Below are 14707 nucleotides of genomic sequence, written 5' to 3' on the forward strand. Positions count from 1 at the left end.
TAACTGCTATTAATTCAATTTTAATTTTTATAAAATTACGAAATTTCCACGTCAGTATTTCCGGCAAACCAACCCACCCTTATTTAACGAAAGTATTTTTAATATTATTATCTATCCTCCTTCTTCCTCCATATATGCCGATCATCTCCTTTCTCTCACTTCCACTCACAAAAGAAAATCAAAAATAAAATTAAAAAAATAGCAAAAATGGAGGTTGACACTCTGAGTACAAGAAATGCGACGCAATTTACCTTCACAGACCGTCGAAAATGCAACCTAGAGACCGAGTTACCACCGAGTCAAAGCTGGGTTGACTCGTTGGATGAACAATCTCCGGTGAGTTCGAGCGTTGGTGCGGCGTTGAAGGTTCAGAAGGTTTACCGGAGTTATCGTACTCGTCGTAGATTAGCTGATACCGCCGTTGTCGCCGAAGAACTCTGGTATAATTATTATTCAGCAATATTGCATTTTGTTATTGTTAGTTATCTTTGTTGCGACTTGCGAGTGTGATATTAATGGCGGTTTTTTGGTAGGTGGCAAGCGATTGACTACGCTAGGTTAAACCATAGTACAATCTCCTTCTTTAACTTTCCTGAATCGGCGGCGTCTCGTTGGAATAGAGTTAGTTTGATTGCTTCCAAGGTTTTCATCCACTCTTTTTTTTTGTTGTATCTCTCGCATTTGTAATTTTGTTTAATTTACGACAAGTGTCGGTCAGTGAGTTAATTACTTTTTGCGGTTGTTAAGGGCTGTGTATATCGTTTTCCTTTTTCAGTCGAAGAAAAACGACTGTAATTGAGATGAAATTTTGGAATGTTGTTTGAATTTGGGTGTTTTATGTAAATAGGTGGGTAAAGGTTTGTCTCAGGACTCTAAAGCGCAGAAGTTGGCTTTTCAGCATTGGATTGAAGCTGTAATTTCAACACTTTTATTTTCTCTTGTTTTTTTTTTTTTTTTGGGAATATTTTTGACCAAATTATTGATTTTGTACTGTATTGTAGATTGATCCAAGGCATCGTTATGGACATAATTTGCATCTTTATTATAATGAATGGTGTAAAGCAAATTCTGGTCAACCATTTTTCTATTGGTAAGCATCTGATTCTGAATTTTTCTGTTATATAGCGCCTTTTTTGGGGATTAGATTTGGGATAGTGTTCTTTTGGGATATCTTTGTAGATGAAAATATATATTAACAATGATTATTAGAGTACATTGTTTTTCTATACCATGTTATGATACAATTGGAATATGGTGTTTATGGGCATCGCGTCTTATAGGGTCTGGTGAGGGGCTGATACGCGAGTGTAAGGGTTGGGTCCTCTGTGCTCTGAATGGCTTACTCAATCATCGGAATCTGGAAACCATCTATTTGTAGAAATTGGTTGAATAAGGTGAAAACTATTGATTCCTTAGGAACTACATTGGATAGTTGTTTGACACCAACTATCTGTTGCTTGCTTTTAGTGTGATCTTGTGTTAGTTATTCTGTTTGGCAATGAGGAAACACCCCATGAATATAAAATAGCTCGATCATGAGTATCCCGTGTTCCTACGGGAGGCTAGGATTGCTCAACCAGTGTTGTTAAGTTTTATGCCTTCTATACATGAAAGAATGGGTTAGGAATCATGTTGGTTATTGTGTTTTTGTAGGCTGGATGTCGGAGATGGAAAGGATTTAGATCTCAAAGCATGTCCCAGATCGGATTTACGTGTGCAATGCATCCAGTATCTTGGACCTGTATGCACTTATGTGAATAAAGTTGACTAGTGGAAGCACTTTTATCTTTTCCAGTGTTAATTCTCTTATGTCTGTTATTGACTTTATTTGGTATTTGCAGCAAGAGAGAGAACATTACGAGTACATTTTTTCTGAGGGGAAGATCATCCACAAAGTCACTAGGGAGTTGCTCGAAACAAGGAAGAAAACATCAGAGATTACTAAATGGATATTTGTTATGAGCACCTGCAAGAAATTGTATGCTGGTGAGGTAAGATCTCCTAGAGGCTAGAGAACTCAATAGCAAAGGATTGTCTTTTTTATTGATTTTATTCTTGTTTTTGTTTTGGGTATTCACGACCACTGACACCTTCCAAGCTTATTGCAGAAAAAGAAAGGAAAATTTCATCACTCTAGCTTCTTAGCTGGAGGAGCTACTGTAGCTGCTGGACGATTTGTTGTGGAACATGGTACTCTCAAGGTACAGTTTACTTTCGTGATGGATTTCCATCACTTTATTATTCCAGTCTGTAGTTCATGTTAGAACAGTTTTCTGAGGTATTCCGGTCTTTTGTCCTGTCTTTTTTTTTTTTAATTATTGTTAATCTTCAAATAATAAATTGTGTGTTAATGTTGACTCACTTTATTTCCATCATGGGTAGAATTATAGGCTTGTAGTTTGTTTGCATGGGCGTGTAGGATAGTTCGAAGCTTGTTTCTCTGCAATGTGAGGCACATGTGACTGCCACTGCAACGCAAATATGTGTTGGGTGCCAGAAGCAAAGCTGCATGAGTGTCCAACCCTGTGGCATGTTTGTTCTTCTCTTGGCTTTTGGGTTTTTAACTCCTCTTCTTGAGGGAGATTTTCAGATTAATTGTGCCTTTCAAGCTTTGTTTGATCTTCCAAAAAAAAAAACTATTTAGATAGCTTGCTGAGTTATCAATTTATTTGTTCTGTATGCCCAAACTATAAGCTACATTCTCCACCAAACTTTAGAATGTGAATTAGAATAGAAGAAAGACAGTCATTTCTCCAATGTAATCTGAATCATTACATAAGTGTTTGAGTAATATAAAGAACATTTGTGCAACTTGGGCACAATTTTTGCAAAACTATTGAGATTTTGATGCTTATCCTGTTGGATCTGCTTTGTAACTTGGTTCTGGCAGGTGAAAAGAGAGGGAGGGGAGGGGGGGGGGGGATTCTCACAATTTTTATACAGGCAAACGTCATAATTTGTTTTGTGGTTTGTATCTTATAAGTTTAAAGCACAAGCTACACTGAACAAAGGGTTTGCATATAAAAATAAAGACATAGCTGAAATTCTCCACTCATACCCAAACATCTCCTCACTCTTTGAGCTTCCTCACAATGAAAAAACAAATCAAAGCACGTGCTGTTTCACCTCTGTCAAAGTAGATATGTTTTGAGAGGGACAAGGATGTTTTGTGTATAATATTATTTACTTTTTAAAGCTAATCCACACTTTATGATAGTAGGCACTTTGGACCTCCATGCGAAGGCCAAATAAGCACAAATGGGAATTTAATGAGATAGATTACATGCTCATGAATAATTATGTGAATGAATTCTCTATAAGAATAAAGATCCAAACTTTTGTCTTCACATCAAAAGGTATTTTACAAAGTTTAAAACACCTGGCATAGCAAAACACCTTAAATTCTGCAATTGTTTATCTTGCGGGATTGAAGATTTTGGGAAGGGTACACCCTCAGTCACACAAGAAGCATCATCAAGGAGAACATGGAACAAATGGGAAGACCTTGTAGGAAAATGGCCCCCTCTTTTCCATGTATTGTCCTCATTGAAGAACCTATCTTTCTGTAGGAAAAGAGAGACACATCACACACATTGAATTAGCTTACAAGTGAAATCATGAGTATAGTAATGGAGCCAACATAGGAATTTTAATGGTTTTGCAGAAGTTTATTCAAAGTTTCGGGGCCTTATGCTGCGGGATATCGGTTTCTAAAGGGAAAGCACTACCATCATTACCTCACTATGATATTAGTGGACTTCATGTTACCAAAGCCACTCTACCCCTTATATACTTGCTTACTCTGAATCTAACACCTGACAAAAGACATAATAACAGACATACAGTGTTAATGCCAGCTAGGCTTTTCATAGGGTTGTTAACCCTAAGGCCTGAAATGAACCCAGAAATTAGGTTGATGTTGCAGGATCTCTTATACTCTTAGTTGAAAGATGTAGAAAGGATCTTATTATCTGAATATTGAAGATGAAGCACTAGAACACTTCCCCTGCACTGCACCCTATTCTTTACAGTATTGACTATAGATCTTTGCTCCCCTCCAATCACTGGTACTGGTATGGTCTTTGTTTGCTTCTTTGCTGGTTTCAAAGTCTTATGTCACTCTCGATAAAGTGTTGCAATGCAATTGTTATATCATGGACATGGGACCATCGTGCACATCCTGATCCTGAATGCACATATTGTTAAAAATTAATGAACTTATAGTTCAAAGATTGCAGGCATATTTTCCATATTTGTGATTTTTGAACTCTATTTGTTTGCTGCTGAAGTAAATGAGAATTACTTGTATATCTTTGAAACCTTTAAGCCATGTGTTCCTCTCGGATTTGAATGAATGACTACTGACCAATGACCACCATAGGATTCAAGGTGTGCTCATTTCTGTGTTTGTGCCCAGGAAATTCCCTGTGCTATCATCAGGCATGAAGCAAACATTTAGTATGGTTCCTGCCTTAGCGAAGCAGAGAAGCATATTACTGTTGATGATTTGACTTCCTTAGTTAAAATATGTTTGTTATTGAGGATCGAAATTCATTCAAGTCATTCTTTAACACTACATTCACTTTGTAATAGTTTGTTCTAATCCTTTCTGAAATCTAATTTTTATTCAACCTTATTTTGCAGTCCATCTCAGCATACAGTGGACATTACCGTCCATCTGATGACCGCCTTGACGCCTTTCTTTCAGTTTTAAAGGATAATGGTATAGACCTCAGTGAAGTTGAGGTAAGTTGGTGGTTCTTTTCCTCCCACTTTTCTTGGATGTGTAGAGGACTAGTTAACATCTTACATCCTGGCTTAAACAAAGCGATGTGTGATTAATGATATTGGCCAAACTTGGAAATAACCTCTGGCTCTGATGAAAAAATGGATGGAATGGAAAGGTTACTCTTTGAAATGTTGACATTAGCAATTCCTAAATTTTGCATATTCTACTTTCAGATTGAGCGACCAGATGAGGACTACTCTAGTTATGGGAACAATCAATCCAGTAGTGTGACCAAAATTGAAACATCAGCTTTTGAAGTACCTGACAGTGATATTTCTTCTATAGCCAATGAAGAAAGTGTGAAACAAGAACCTTCTATGCCGGAGCAGGCTGAATCCCGAAATGAATACAGGAGAACTTTGTCTGGCGGTCTTCAAAGTCCAAGAACAGAGGTTCCCAAAGAGGCAATACTCGAAAGGATCAATTCCAAAAAGATAAATACATATGAACTGGGACATCAACTATCAAGGACCTGGTCAACTGGGGCTGGCCCTAGGATTGGATGTATTGCTGATTATCCCTTAGAACTCAGATTCCAAGCACTGGAATTTACTGAACTTTCTCCCAGAGGGCTGCCTCCTCCTTCACCACACAGGCGTGGAGCTGGCTTTGCTCCTCCTATGCCGTGATCATCATTCTAGAAATACTTCTCTGATCGTTGGAATCGTTAGAAGTTTTGTACTTAATCCATGCACAACCACCCAAAACAACAGGAAAAGGAAGAAGTCTTTCAGAAGGAAAACTTATTTTGACAGAATAAGGTAAAAGCTTGGAAAATTCGTCCTACTTAGCAGTCTGTAGTCCAGGGGGTTCTGAACATCATGTTCATGTTGTGGATTTATTTTATCTAACAATTGCTTTACATGTTTTCGGCAAGAGAAATGATCTTGTTAATCCCTTTAAGTTGTACTTATACTTGCTTTCATGAAATTAGAGTTTGTATGGGATTGTTAAATTTTGAAATACTAATATTACTGTGCTTTCTGGTGTATATATATGTTTTAGTGTAATGTAATCCATCTATCATATAATTGGATTTTGTTACTGATTTCTGTAGTAGAATATGATCTATTTTGTACCACGAGATATGAGCATGTATATTGTGTTGCTGTTGCTGCTGCTTTGGTTTCTCGTCTTTGGTGTCTTGGCGATCAAGCGTACACAATTGATGTGGTATTCTTGATCACCAATGAGGATTGTTGGACGTTGGTCAATGGTTGATTTTTCTTAGTCGCAGTATAATCACACAATCCTTACTCAAAGATATAGTACATCTCTATTGCCAAGTTAGTATTCGGTATTCCATCTATACTTGATATCTTTGAGTTTCCAATCAACAACAAAAAAGATAGCAGTAACCTTGCTTTCTACGTTCAACTTTAATATTTGTCAGGCCGTTTTCATAACTTTTCGTATTTCTTGAGTGTATTTAGGCGAATTGTACAGTATGGAGTAGTAGTCTGGCTTCAATTAGATTATTTTCACACTTTTACCTCACTCACTCACTCTCTCTCTCTCTCTCTCTCTCTTAGCTGGGTGGCTGGTTTTGGCGCGTGGAGAAACGAAGCAGTGTAGGCGAGGAAAAGTCAAGAATCTGAACAAAGTAAATTCTTTTTAAATTTGTAATTTTTCCCCAAATTAATCAAATTAATATATTACTGAAACAATATATGTTACGTAACTTTAAGCTCAATTTCGTTTGATTTAATTGAGCTTCTTGAAAGAAATCTCCCAAATTTTAATTATTTGAAAGGTGATTTAACTTCGTTTGATTTAATTATTGTGAATTATAATCCGGATGAACAAGAGTGTTCTCCTTTTTTTTGATTTAATTGAGCTTGTTTTGGTTTTGGGGTGATTTAATTGAAATTGAATATGTGTGCAGTATGATGTTCACAGTACTCGAATTTGTGAAAAGCTGTGATATAGGAATATTGGAAGAAAACCTCGGAGACAATGTCAGTGGTGCTGACCTTGAAGAAGGTGGCCAAGATGATGTGCGTGTTAATGATTTCTTGCTTGCAATGAAAGCTGTTTGTGATAGACTTGAGCAAGCCAAAGGCAAGGTCTGCTCTATTTGAATTTGTTAGGATGAGGCAAAGCGCATAATATTTGAAACTTGACATTCCTGGTGGCATGGTGAACTTATACCTTGGCTGATTTTTTAGGTGGAATATTGTTAGGAAGAAACAGGGCAGCTTAAATATTGGAGGGACCAAAATAGCTAGCCCACAACCTACGGAGGCTCAGCTGGATCGTGCTCTTGATATGGCTTTCAAGGACAAGCTATCAACTGGTTGTAGCACTGGTATGGTCTTTATTTTTTTGTGCATTTTATTTTGCTCAAAAATATGGAACTTCCAGTCTTGTGGTGTTATATTTTCTACTACTGTTTTTTATGAGAACTTCTTATGAAACATAACTTCACTAATTCTGTACTTTGTGTCCATAACTTCATACATATTAGTACCATAATCATCTAAGACTTCGAACAATCTGACAATGTTTTTGAAGTCCCTTATAGACTTATGAAACATTCAGTTATCATGTTAATTTAGGAAGTGGGTTTTCTTTTTTAGTTCTCATTTTTGTTGTTTGAGTCTCATTTCCTTTATCAACAACTTTTGAAGCCTTTTCAAAGTGTTTCATATGTTTTTCATCATGAGGTACGATAATGTAGTGAAGCATTTCATCAAATTTAGTGGGATATGATTGAAAGCGCATGCTCCCCATTTATTCTAACTTTGGAAATCATGCTTGATCAATTTTTTGGCCATTCTCTGTCCAAGGGCCTTATTGATAATAGTTTAGGTTAACTTGTCTTAATCATCTTGGTTTTGGCTGTGTTTTTCTAATGAATACTTTATTCTTTCCCCAAGGTCCAACAGGCGAAACACAGTGAGATCTATATCGAATATTTTCGTGTGAGTTTAGTATAATTCTCCCTAGATTTTTTTATTTGTTAATAATTTTTTTATCTGTTTTTTAAATGAATGTATTCATGCACACCCTTTATTTCTCTTGGATGCTCTTTCTTTATCTCACTTTACTCACCTTTTTTTTTCAAACTCTTTCAACTGATTATCTTCTTATGTCCCTTTTTGTATTGTACGGTTCCTTATGACGATTCATGTTAACCGATCCCAAATCATTTTGGGACCAAGGCTTTGTTGTTGTTGTAATGTATTCATGAACAATTGCATTTAAGTATATTTTACTTTTGTACTCCGTATGTGTTTGCGTGAATTAGGTCTTAAGCTTCATTCACATCTAAAATCCTATTTGAGCAGGTTTGCGGAAGGCTTGGTCTCAGCACTAAAATGCTCGACAACCTGACCAATACAATGGTCTCTCGGTTTGGTCTGCATCAACTTTCAGAAACCCTTGAGAGAGGGTCAGCTTATCGGTTTTGGACTAAAGGAAATTTATGTCCTGAATTACCTAATTTATCATTCAACAGATTAGATGGCTCTGATGGGCATCCATTAGCTTTAGCATCTATTCAAGAGCCAACTCATGGTGCAAGCTCCCAAAGAGTGAGGTTCTACAGATTGGGAGCTTATTTAAGTAAACACTTTTGTAGCTATTATTTGTTATGAGTCATGTTTATGATTTACAAATACATGTTATTCTGTGTTGAGCTGATGATGCAATATTAAAAATTAACAATAGCAAGTTACTAATAATTTTAGCATTTTGTCTACTAGTGAATTTGTTTGTTTTTTTTTTTTTTTTTTTTTTTTTTTTTTTTTTTTTTTTTTTTTTTTTTTGGTACTAGTTCATGTATAAATGTTATCTTATCTAACAGGTCTCTATTAATGCACACCTTTAATAATATTATGTGTTATTTAAAATAAAAACAATGGCAGGTCCGTCACAATATACTCACAAGTTAGAGATGTAAGCAAAATGTATAGTTTACATATTACTTAATACAATTGCATATTAAAACTTCAAAAGGATAAGCACTTACTTGAACTAACTTTTTAATAGATATCTTATAATTTTTGCCGCAACAATGTGAACTTGGAAAACGATTAGGACATTGTTAGCATATATCTCACTGGTACATTTTTAAAACCCAGTTTGACTAGTGTCACTTTTAGTAGCATACCTTTCAAACCCAGTTCTTAAGAATACTCCAGAAGTACCGTGTATTGTTGTATTCTAAATAATAGTTTCATTATTAACATGTCAGTGGTATCCTTATGTATGTCAGTGATACCCTTTTGTATGTCAAAGGTACCCTTGGATAATAATGTGTAGTGTAATCCTATAACATTAATAATTGTTTAATTGGGAAAATCTATCTATACCTTATAATTGTTTTTGGTTACAAGAATGGAGTATGCATGTTAAATTTAATGAATTTAATTTGTAATGTATGGAGTTTAACGATGTAGTTATATTGTCTAAATGACTAAAATTGGGTTATTTGTAATTGGTTTATATATTTTTAAAATGCTCTAAACATCGGTTGAGTCTACTTGGTTTGTATCGTTGGCTAGTTGAATGAATTGTAGTTAATTATTAAGTGTTATATCATAAATAAGTTGGGTTAGTTCCAATCTAATATAATCCAATCAGTTCCTTCATATAAGGTGATGGCCTATGTCCCTATATTTGTGCCCGATTATTGCACTTTTCAACTTTGTGATTTAACAAATTGTACGTTTTAAGTTTAACATGAAAAAAAATTTAAAAAAAAAAAAAAAATCTATGATAGCATACACAATATTTAATTGAATATTAGAGTGTGCACGTCGTTGTTATTTGGAATTATAGGCATTTAATAAAGACTCTAATAAATATATTATTTTTTTTATTTATAGGAATTTACGGCTGTGGTTCTACCCTAGTAGGTGCCAATGGTACCCTCGTGGATACCAAATGCACTTTTGTTTTACTCAATGATATCTGTGTTTCAGCTGTACTATACAATATTATAGTGGAACCCTTTCAATGTGCAGTGGTACCATTGTGACATTAAAGGGTACTTAGTCCTTATCTACCATTTGCTCTTGTATTTTGAATAATAGTTGCATCAAAAGTGGTACTCTTCTGTAAGTTAGTGATACCCTTCTGTGATTTAATGGTACCCTTTGTATGAAAAAGCTATAATGAGTAATAAAATGATATACTACCTCCGTTTCATAATTTTTGTAACTTTTGCCAAAAATGGATGGTAATATACATAATTTGCAACTAAAGTTTTCTTTCCTTTTTAGGTTGCCATTTCTCTCTATCTCTCTTCTCATTACACGCATTCCTATTTTTCTTTCTTTATCTTACACTCACAAACAAATTTTGTCTAGGAGTCCATACACCCTTTTAAGTTGCAAAAAATGTGAAACATAGGTAGGCCCTGTTCTTTTGAGCTTCTAGGCAGAGCAAAGCAGGGGTCAACAAAGCAGAGCAGATTTCGACATTATTATTATTATTATTATTATTATTATTATTATTATTATTATTATTATTATTATTATTATTATTATTATTATTATTATTATTATTGTTATAAACAAAACCTACAGAATCAATCAAATTACAAGAAATTAATGGGGAGCCGAAATACAATCTGGGTCCCCACTCCTCTAGCTGTAGCGAATTTGATCTAGCTATAATGTAACTAGTTTATAGCTATAGGGGTGCGGGACACGTTGTCTGACGCGTCTCCACTTTTATTATAGTGGATTTGATCTGAGCAGAGCAGGGCTCAGCAGAGCAGAGCAGAGCAGGGCTCAGCAGAGCAGAGCAGCTCTAAAGAACAAGGTCGTAGTATTACATAAATTAATCATGCCATTTATGAGAAATCAAATTACATATAACATAAATAAATCATGACATTTATGAGTAATCAAATGACATATATTCATTTGTTATAGGCAAAAAAAGTAAGTAAAAATAGTGATTGAATAGTGCATAATTAGTCAAAGTGATTTTCCAAAGAAGCGATCCTGACATTTTTTTTTTACTCCTTCCATGTTTAAATAAATGAAATGTTTTGATTTTTTGCATTATATTCTTCTAACTCACTTTGACTAATGTTTATGATTATACATAAGAATAAATATAGTCATGTGGGTATTTGTTGGAATCGTCTAATTGTTTTTACTTATTGATAATTACAAATATTTTCAGTCAAAGTTTTGCATTGGCATACGTGTACAAGAGAAACGTTTCACTTAAACATCGTATGATTCCACTTAAACATTGCAGGGTTCCACTTAAACGGTGTAGGGTTCCACTGAAACAAATAAGGGTATGACTTTAATTACAGGGTGAATTGAGGATTCCATTGAAACAATGAAGGGTTCCACTAAAATAGTGAAGGGCTCCATTGAAACAATACTCTTCGATTATGTTTGCAGGGTTATACTTGTACAATGAAGGATTCCACTAAAATAATATACGGTTTCAATGAAACAATGAGGGGTACAACTCTTCAATTATGTTTAGGATACATTAAATTATTGTACCAGTTAACAAGTGTGATTATGTTTTTGTGGGTAAGAAGTTGAAACCAGTAAATATCTTAACAATATTGATATTTCTTATCAAACACGGAGAAGAAAAATATCTTAAGAATATTGACATAACAAACATGTAATTTGTGTTTGGACCATTAACTTGATGTGAAAATCTGTTAGATTTGATTTTACAAGTAATCATCTATTGATCTAAGTTGTTTCTAATATCAAAGGTTTACGGTAATTATGAAGTTCATAAAAAAATGTTAAATTTGAAGCTATTGTTCATTGTTTTTTGGTTTTGGATCAGCTGAAAACAAAATTAAGGGTACAAATCTATACCCTAAAGTGGAAAGGTTCCACTAAAGTATAGCGGGGTTCCTTTGAAACAATCAAGGGTACAACTCGTTACACTGAATTGGAAGAAATTCACTAAATTATTATAGGGGTTATACCGAAATATAGTAGGATTCCATTGAAGCAATGTAGGGTACAACTCTTTATATTGAACTAGATTAGGTTCCGTGCCATGCACGGATATTTCACTAAATTTAATCAATAAAAGAAAAAAAAAATTGTATTAAAAAATAGCATAGATGAAATACATCTATAACATATTTATTATCTTCTTATTTTGCGTATATAATGAAATGAAACATGAAATATAACGAAAGGGTCAGTTAGACAAATGTGTATATTAAAACTACATCTACATGTTAGACCATATGAGTGTTTTAAAAATTCAATGATAAATTAGTATAAAATTTTCTTTTTTATTAATCAAATAAGTATTTAAAATTATGTATTACACTTAATGGGAAGGAATGATAACCCCGTTTTGATATTTAGTCAATTTTTTCCCTAAATTATGATACTATATGAAGTATTGGAGATACAAATACAAAGAATTTAATCAAATTATCTTACATGATTAAATTCTCTTCATATTTTTATTGGGCTATTCGTATTAGGATTAGGTGAGAAACCAATTAAAGTACTAAAAAAAAATTAAAAAAAAAAAATTCAAAATCCCATTTAATAATAATTTAAAAAATCTACTTCCTCCGTTCTTTTTTTTATTGCACCATAGGAGTTTAGCACAAGATTTTTGGTAGTGGAAAAAAGGATGAGAGAGAAAGGTAAAAATACAAGATTGTCCATGTGATGGTATACATAAACTAAAAAATTAAGTGTGAAAAAGAAAGGGTATATTTGGTATTTGTAGTATGAACACAAATATTTCTTTTTCTAAAATAGAAATGGTGCAATATTTATGCTATTTCCTTAAAAGGTAAGTGGTGCAATATTTAAAAAACGGAGGAAGTATTATTTATTAGATTCATCATTTTAAATTATATTAATCAATTGAATGAAAAAAAAAAATTGTGATGTATTAAAGATTTGTCATATAGAGTAGTATTTATGGAAAATAGAGTAATAAATAAAAGGAATATATTTACTATAAAAGATACATGTAAAATATTTGAAATAATATTTATTATGATTGTTATTATATTTGAAATAATACGTGAATTTTAGTAATGAAAGAAATTTTATAGAACGTAGAGTCTCGCTCTGGTTTAGGGTTCCCTAGGATGGAGGTCTGAGTGTTTCTCTTGCGCGTTCAAGCGGTCTCCCTTTCTCCGGGAGGGGGTTTCCGTGGTGTTTTCAATCAGAATGGCAGGGGAAATATTGAGAAGTGGTCAAAATTGAGTATTACTGATGAAGAGAACGAAATTGCAGAATTAGGTGAATCGAATGCTAAAGAACAGGACAATAAATTAGCCCTATCTTTGGTGGGAAAATTACTGACTATTAGATCGTATAATTTTGAAGCGCTACAAAAAACCCTAAAGCAGATTTGGTCATTGTCTAGGGGTGTGCTATTCCGTAAGATCGAGAACAATCTATTTGTAATTCAATTCTTCCATTGGCGTGACAAGGAGAAAGTTCTTGATGGTGCTCCATGGAATTTTGACAATCAATTGCTATTACTTAAAGACATTAGGGGGACGAACAACCTGAGAACATTGAGCTCAAATTGTGCCTGTTCTGGATTAGGCTATATAATCTCCCTTTTGATAGCAGGTCTGGTGAGGATGTGAAGAAGATTGTTGAGAAAGTTGGTGTTGTATTGGAGGTTGAGAAAGACGAATTGGGGTGGGATAAATCAAGGAGGGCTCGTGTGATGATTGATACATACAAACCTATTCAAAGACTACAGAAATTTCGAAATAAAAAAGGGGTTGTTACCTCGGTGCAATTCAAGTACGAGAGGTTATCAACTTTCTGCTTCATGTGTGGAATTTTAGGCCATACCGAAAAAGATTGCCCTAATGTTGATGAAGACGAGGTGATTGAGGAGAAGCAATGGGGATTGTGGTTGCGGGCGTCGCCTCGAAAGGGGCACGAGAAGTTAAAGGAGGAGGTTGAGAGTCTACGGAAAACGTCTCATTCCCTTATATTTACTCACAAACCCGAAGCACTGAAGGTTGGGGGAAAGGAGTTGCGTGGCCGTAAACCGCTCTTCTCATCGTCTATGCACATGCCTACTGACAATGCACCAAAAGATAGAGTTGCTGCTTTGCAAATTGTTGTTGATCCCTATACAAATAAACCCGTGCTACGTCCTAAGGGTGTGATGGCGAGTATGCAAGGGAGTGTGTGTGACCCGATTGTAAGTGATGGTGATGATGTGTGTGTGGGAGTAGTGATGGAAGGGAAGAATAATGTGAGGGAGGAGCATATAAAGGAGGGTGGGGTTGTGGGTGCCGGGGGGAATTTGGGTGAGGGGTCTGATTGGGGGAAGGGGGAATTTGCTGTAGGGATGAGTACAAAAAATACAAAAAAATGGAAAAAATTAGTGAGAATGGATGAGGGGTATGGGGATGGTAGTAAGGGGGCTGCTATGGGCAGTAATGAGAATGAGGTGTTATATAATATAAAGAGGAGGATAGCAGAGATGGGTCATGAAGAGGAAGAGGAAGAGGAAGTGGAAAAAAGAGGAAAGTTGGGGCTTTTATCTAACTCTGGGGACAGTAACATGCAAGTAGAGGGTGATGGTAATGACCATGCCCTCGAAAATCAATGAAAATATTAAGTTGGAACGTTTAAGGGGTTGGCAACCCTTGGACGGAGAGAACTCTCCAGGATTTATGTTGGAGAGAGAGGCCAAGTGTGGTGTTTTTGACGGAAACAATAATTGATAGTGTTGTGTTGGAGAGGATTAAAAGAAGGTGTGGGTACGAGAATGGTATATGCTTGAGTTGTAATGGGAATTCTGGGGGTATGGGGTTTAGGTGGCATGATGTGAATCTGATTGTTGTTTCATACTCTGTGCATCACTTTGCAGCCGATGTTTGTGATAGATTGGGTGTTCCGCAATGGCGAGCGATTGGCATCTATGGGTGGCCGGAGACGGAGAATAAGCACAAGACTTGGGACCTTA

The 14707-nt window shown here is 35.1% G+C and overlaps 1 protein-coding gene and 1 long non-coding RNA gene across 3 annotated transcripts; both read left to right on the forward strand.

Moving 5' to 3' along the window:
- Positions 1-109: 109 nt before the first annotated feature.
- LOC145570582 (IQ domain-containing protein IQM3-like) lies at positions 110-5780 on the forward strand. The gene is made up of 9 exons (XM_081629702.1): positions 110-440; positions 534-642; positions 848-913; positions 1002-1090; positions 1654-1741; positions 1842-1991; positions 2109-2201; positions 4645-4746; positions 4963-5780. The coding sequence occupies exons 1-9, from the start codon at positions 208-210 to the stop codon at positions 5416-5418; spliced, it is 1386 nt and encodes a 461-aa protein (XP_081485828.1). The 5' UTR covers positions 110-207; the 3' UTR covers positions 5419-5780.
- Positions 5781-6318: 538 nt separating this feature from the next.
- On the forward strand, positions 6319-8557 carry LOC145572515 (uncharacterized). Of its 2 annotated transcripts, XR_014096873.1 has the most exons (5): positions 6319-6392; positions 6675-6855; positions 6958-7097; positions 7669-7713; positions 8080-8557. It is a non-coding gene; the product is annotated as an uncharacterized LOC145572515 (long non-coding RNA). The 2 variants fall into 2 exon arrangements; XR_014096872.1 differs by lacking the exon at positions 7669-7713.
- The last annotated feature ends 6150 nt before the right edge of the window (positions 8558-14707 follow it).

Source organism: Chenopodium album, chromosome 12, assembly GCF_948465745.1.
Source record: "Chenopodium album chromosome 12, dcCheAlbu1.1, whole genome shotgun sequence".
NCBI classification, from domain to species: Eukaryota; Viridiplantae; Streptophyta; class Magnoliopsida; order Caryophyllales; family Amaranthaceae; genus Chenopodium; species Chenopodium album.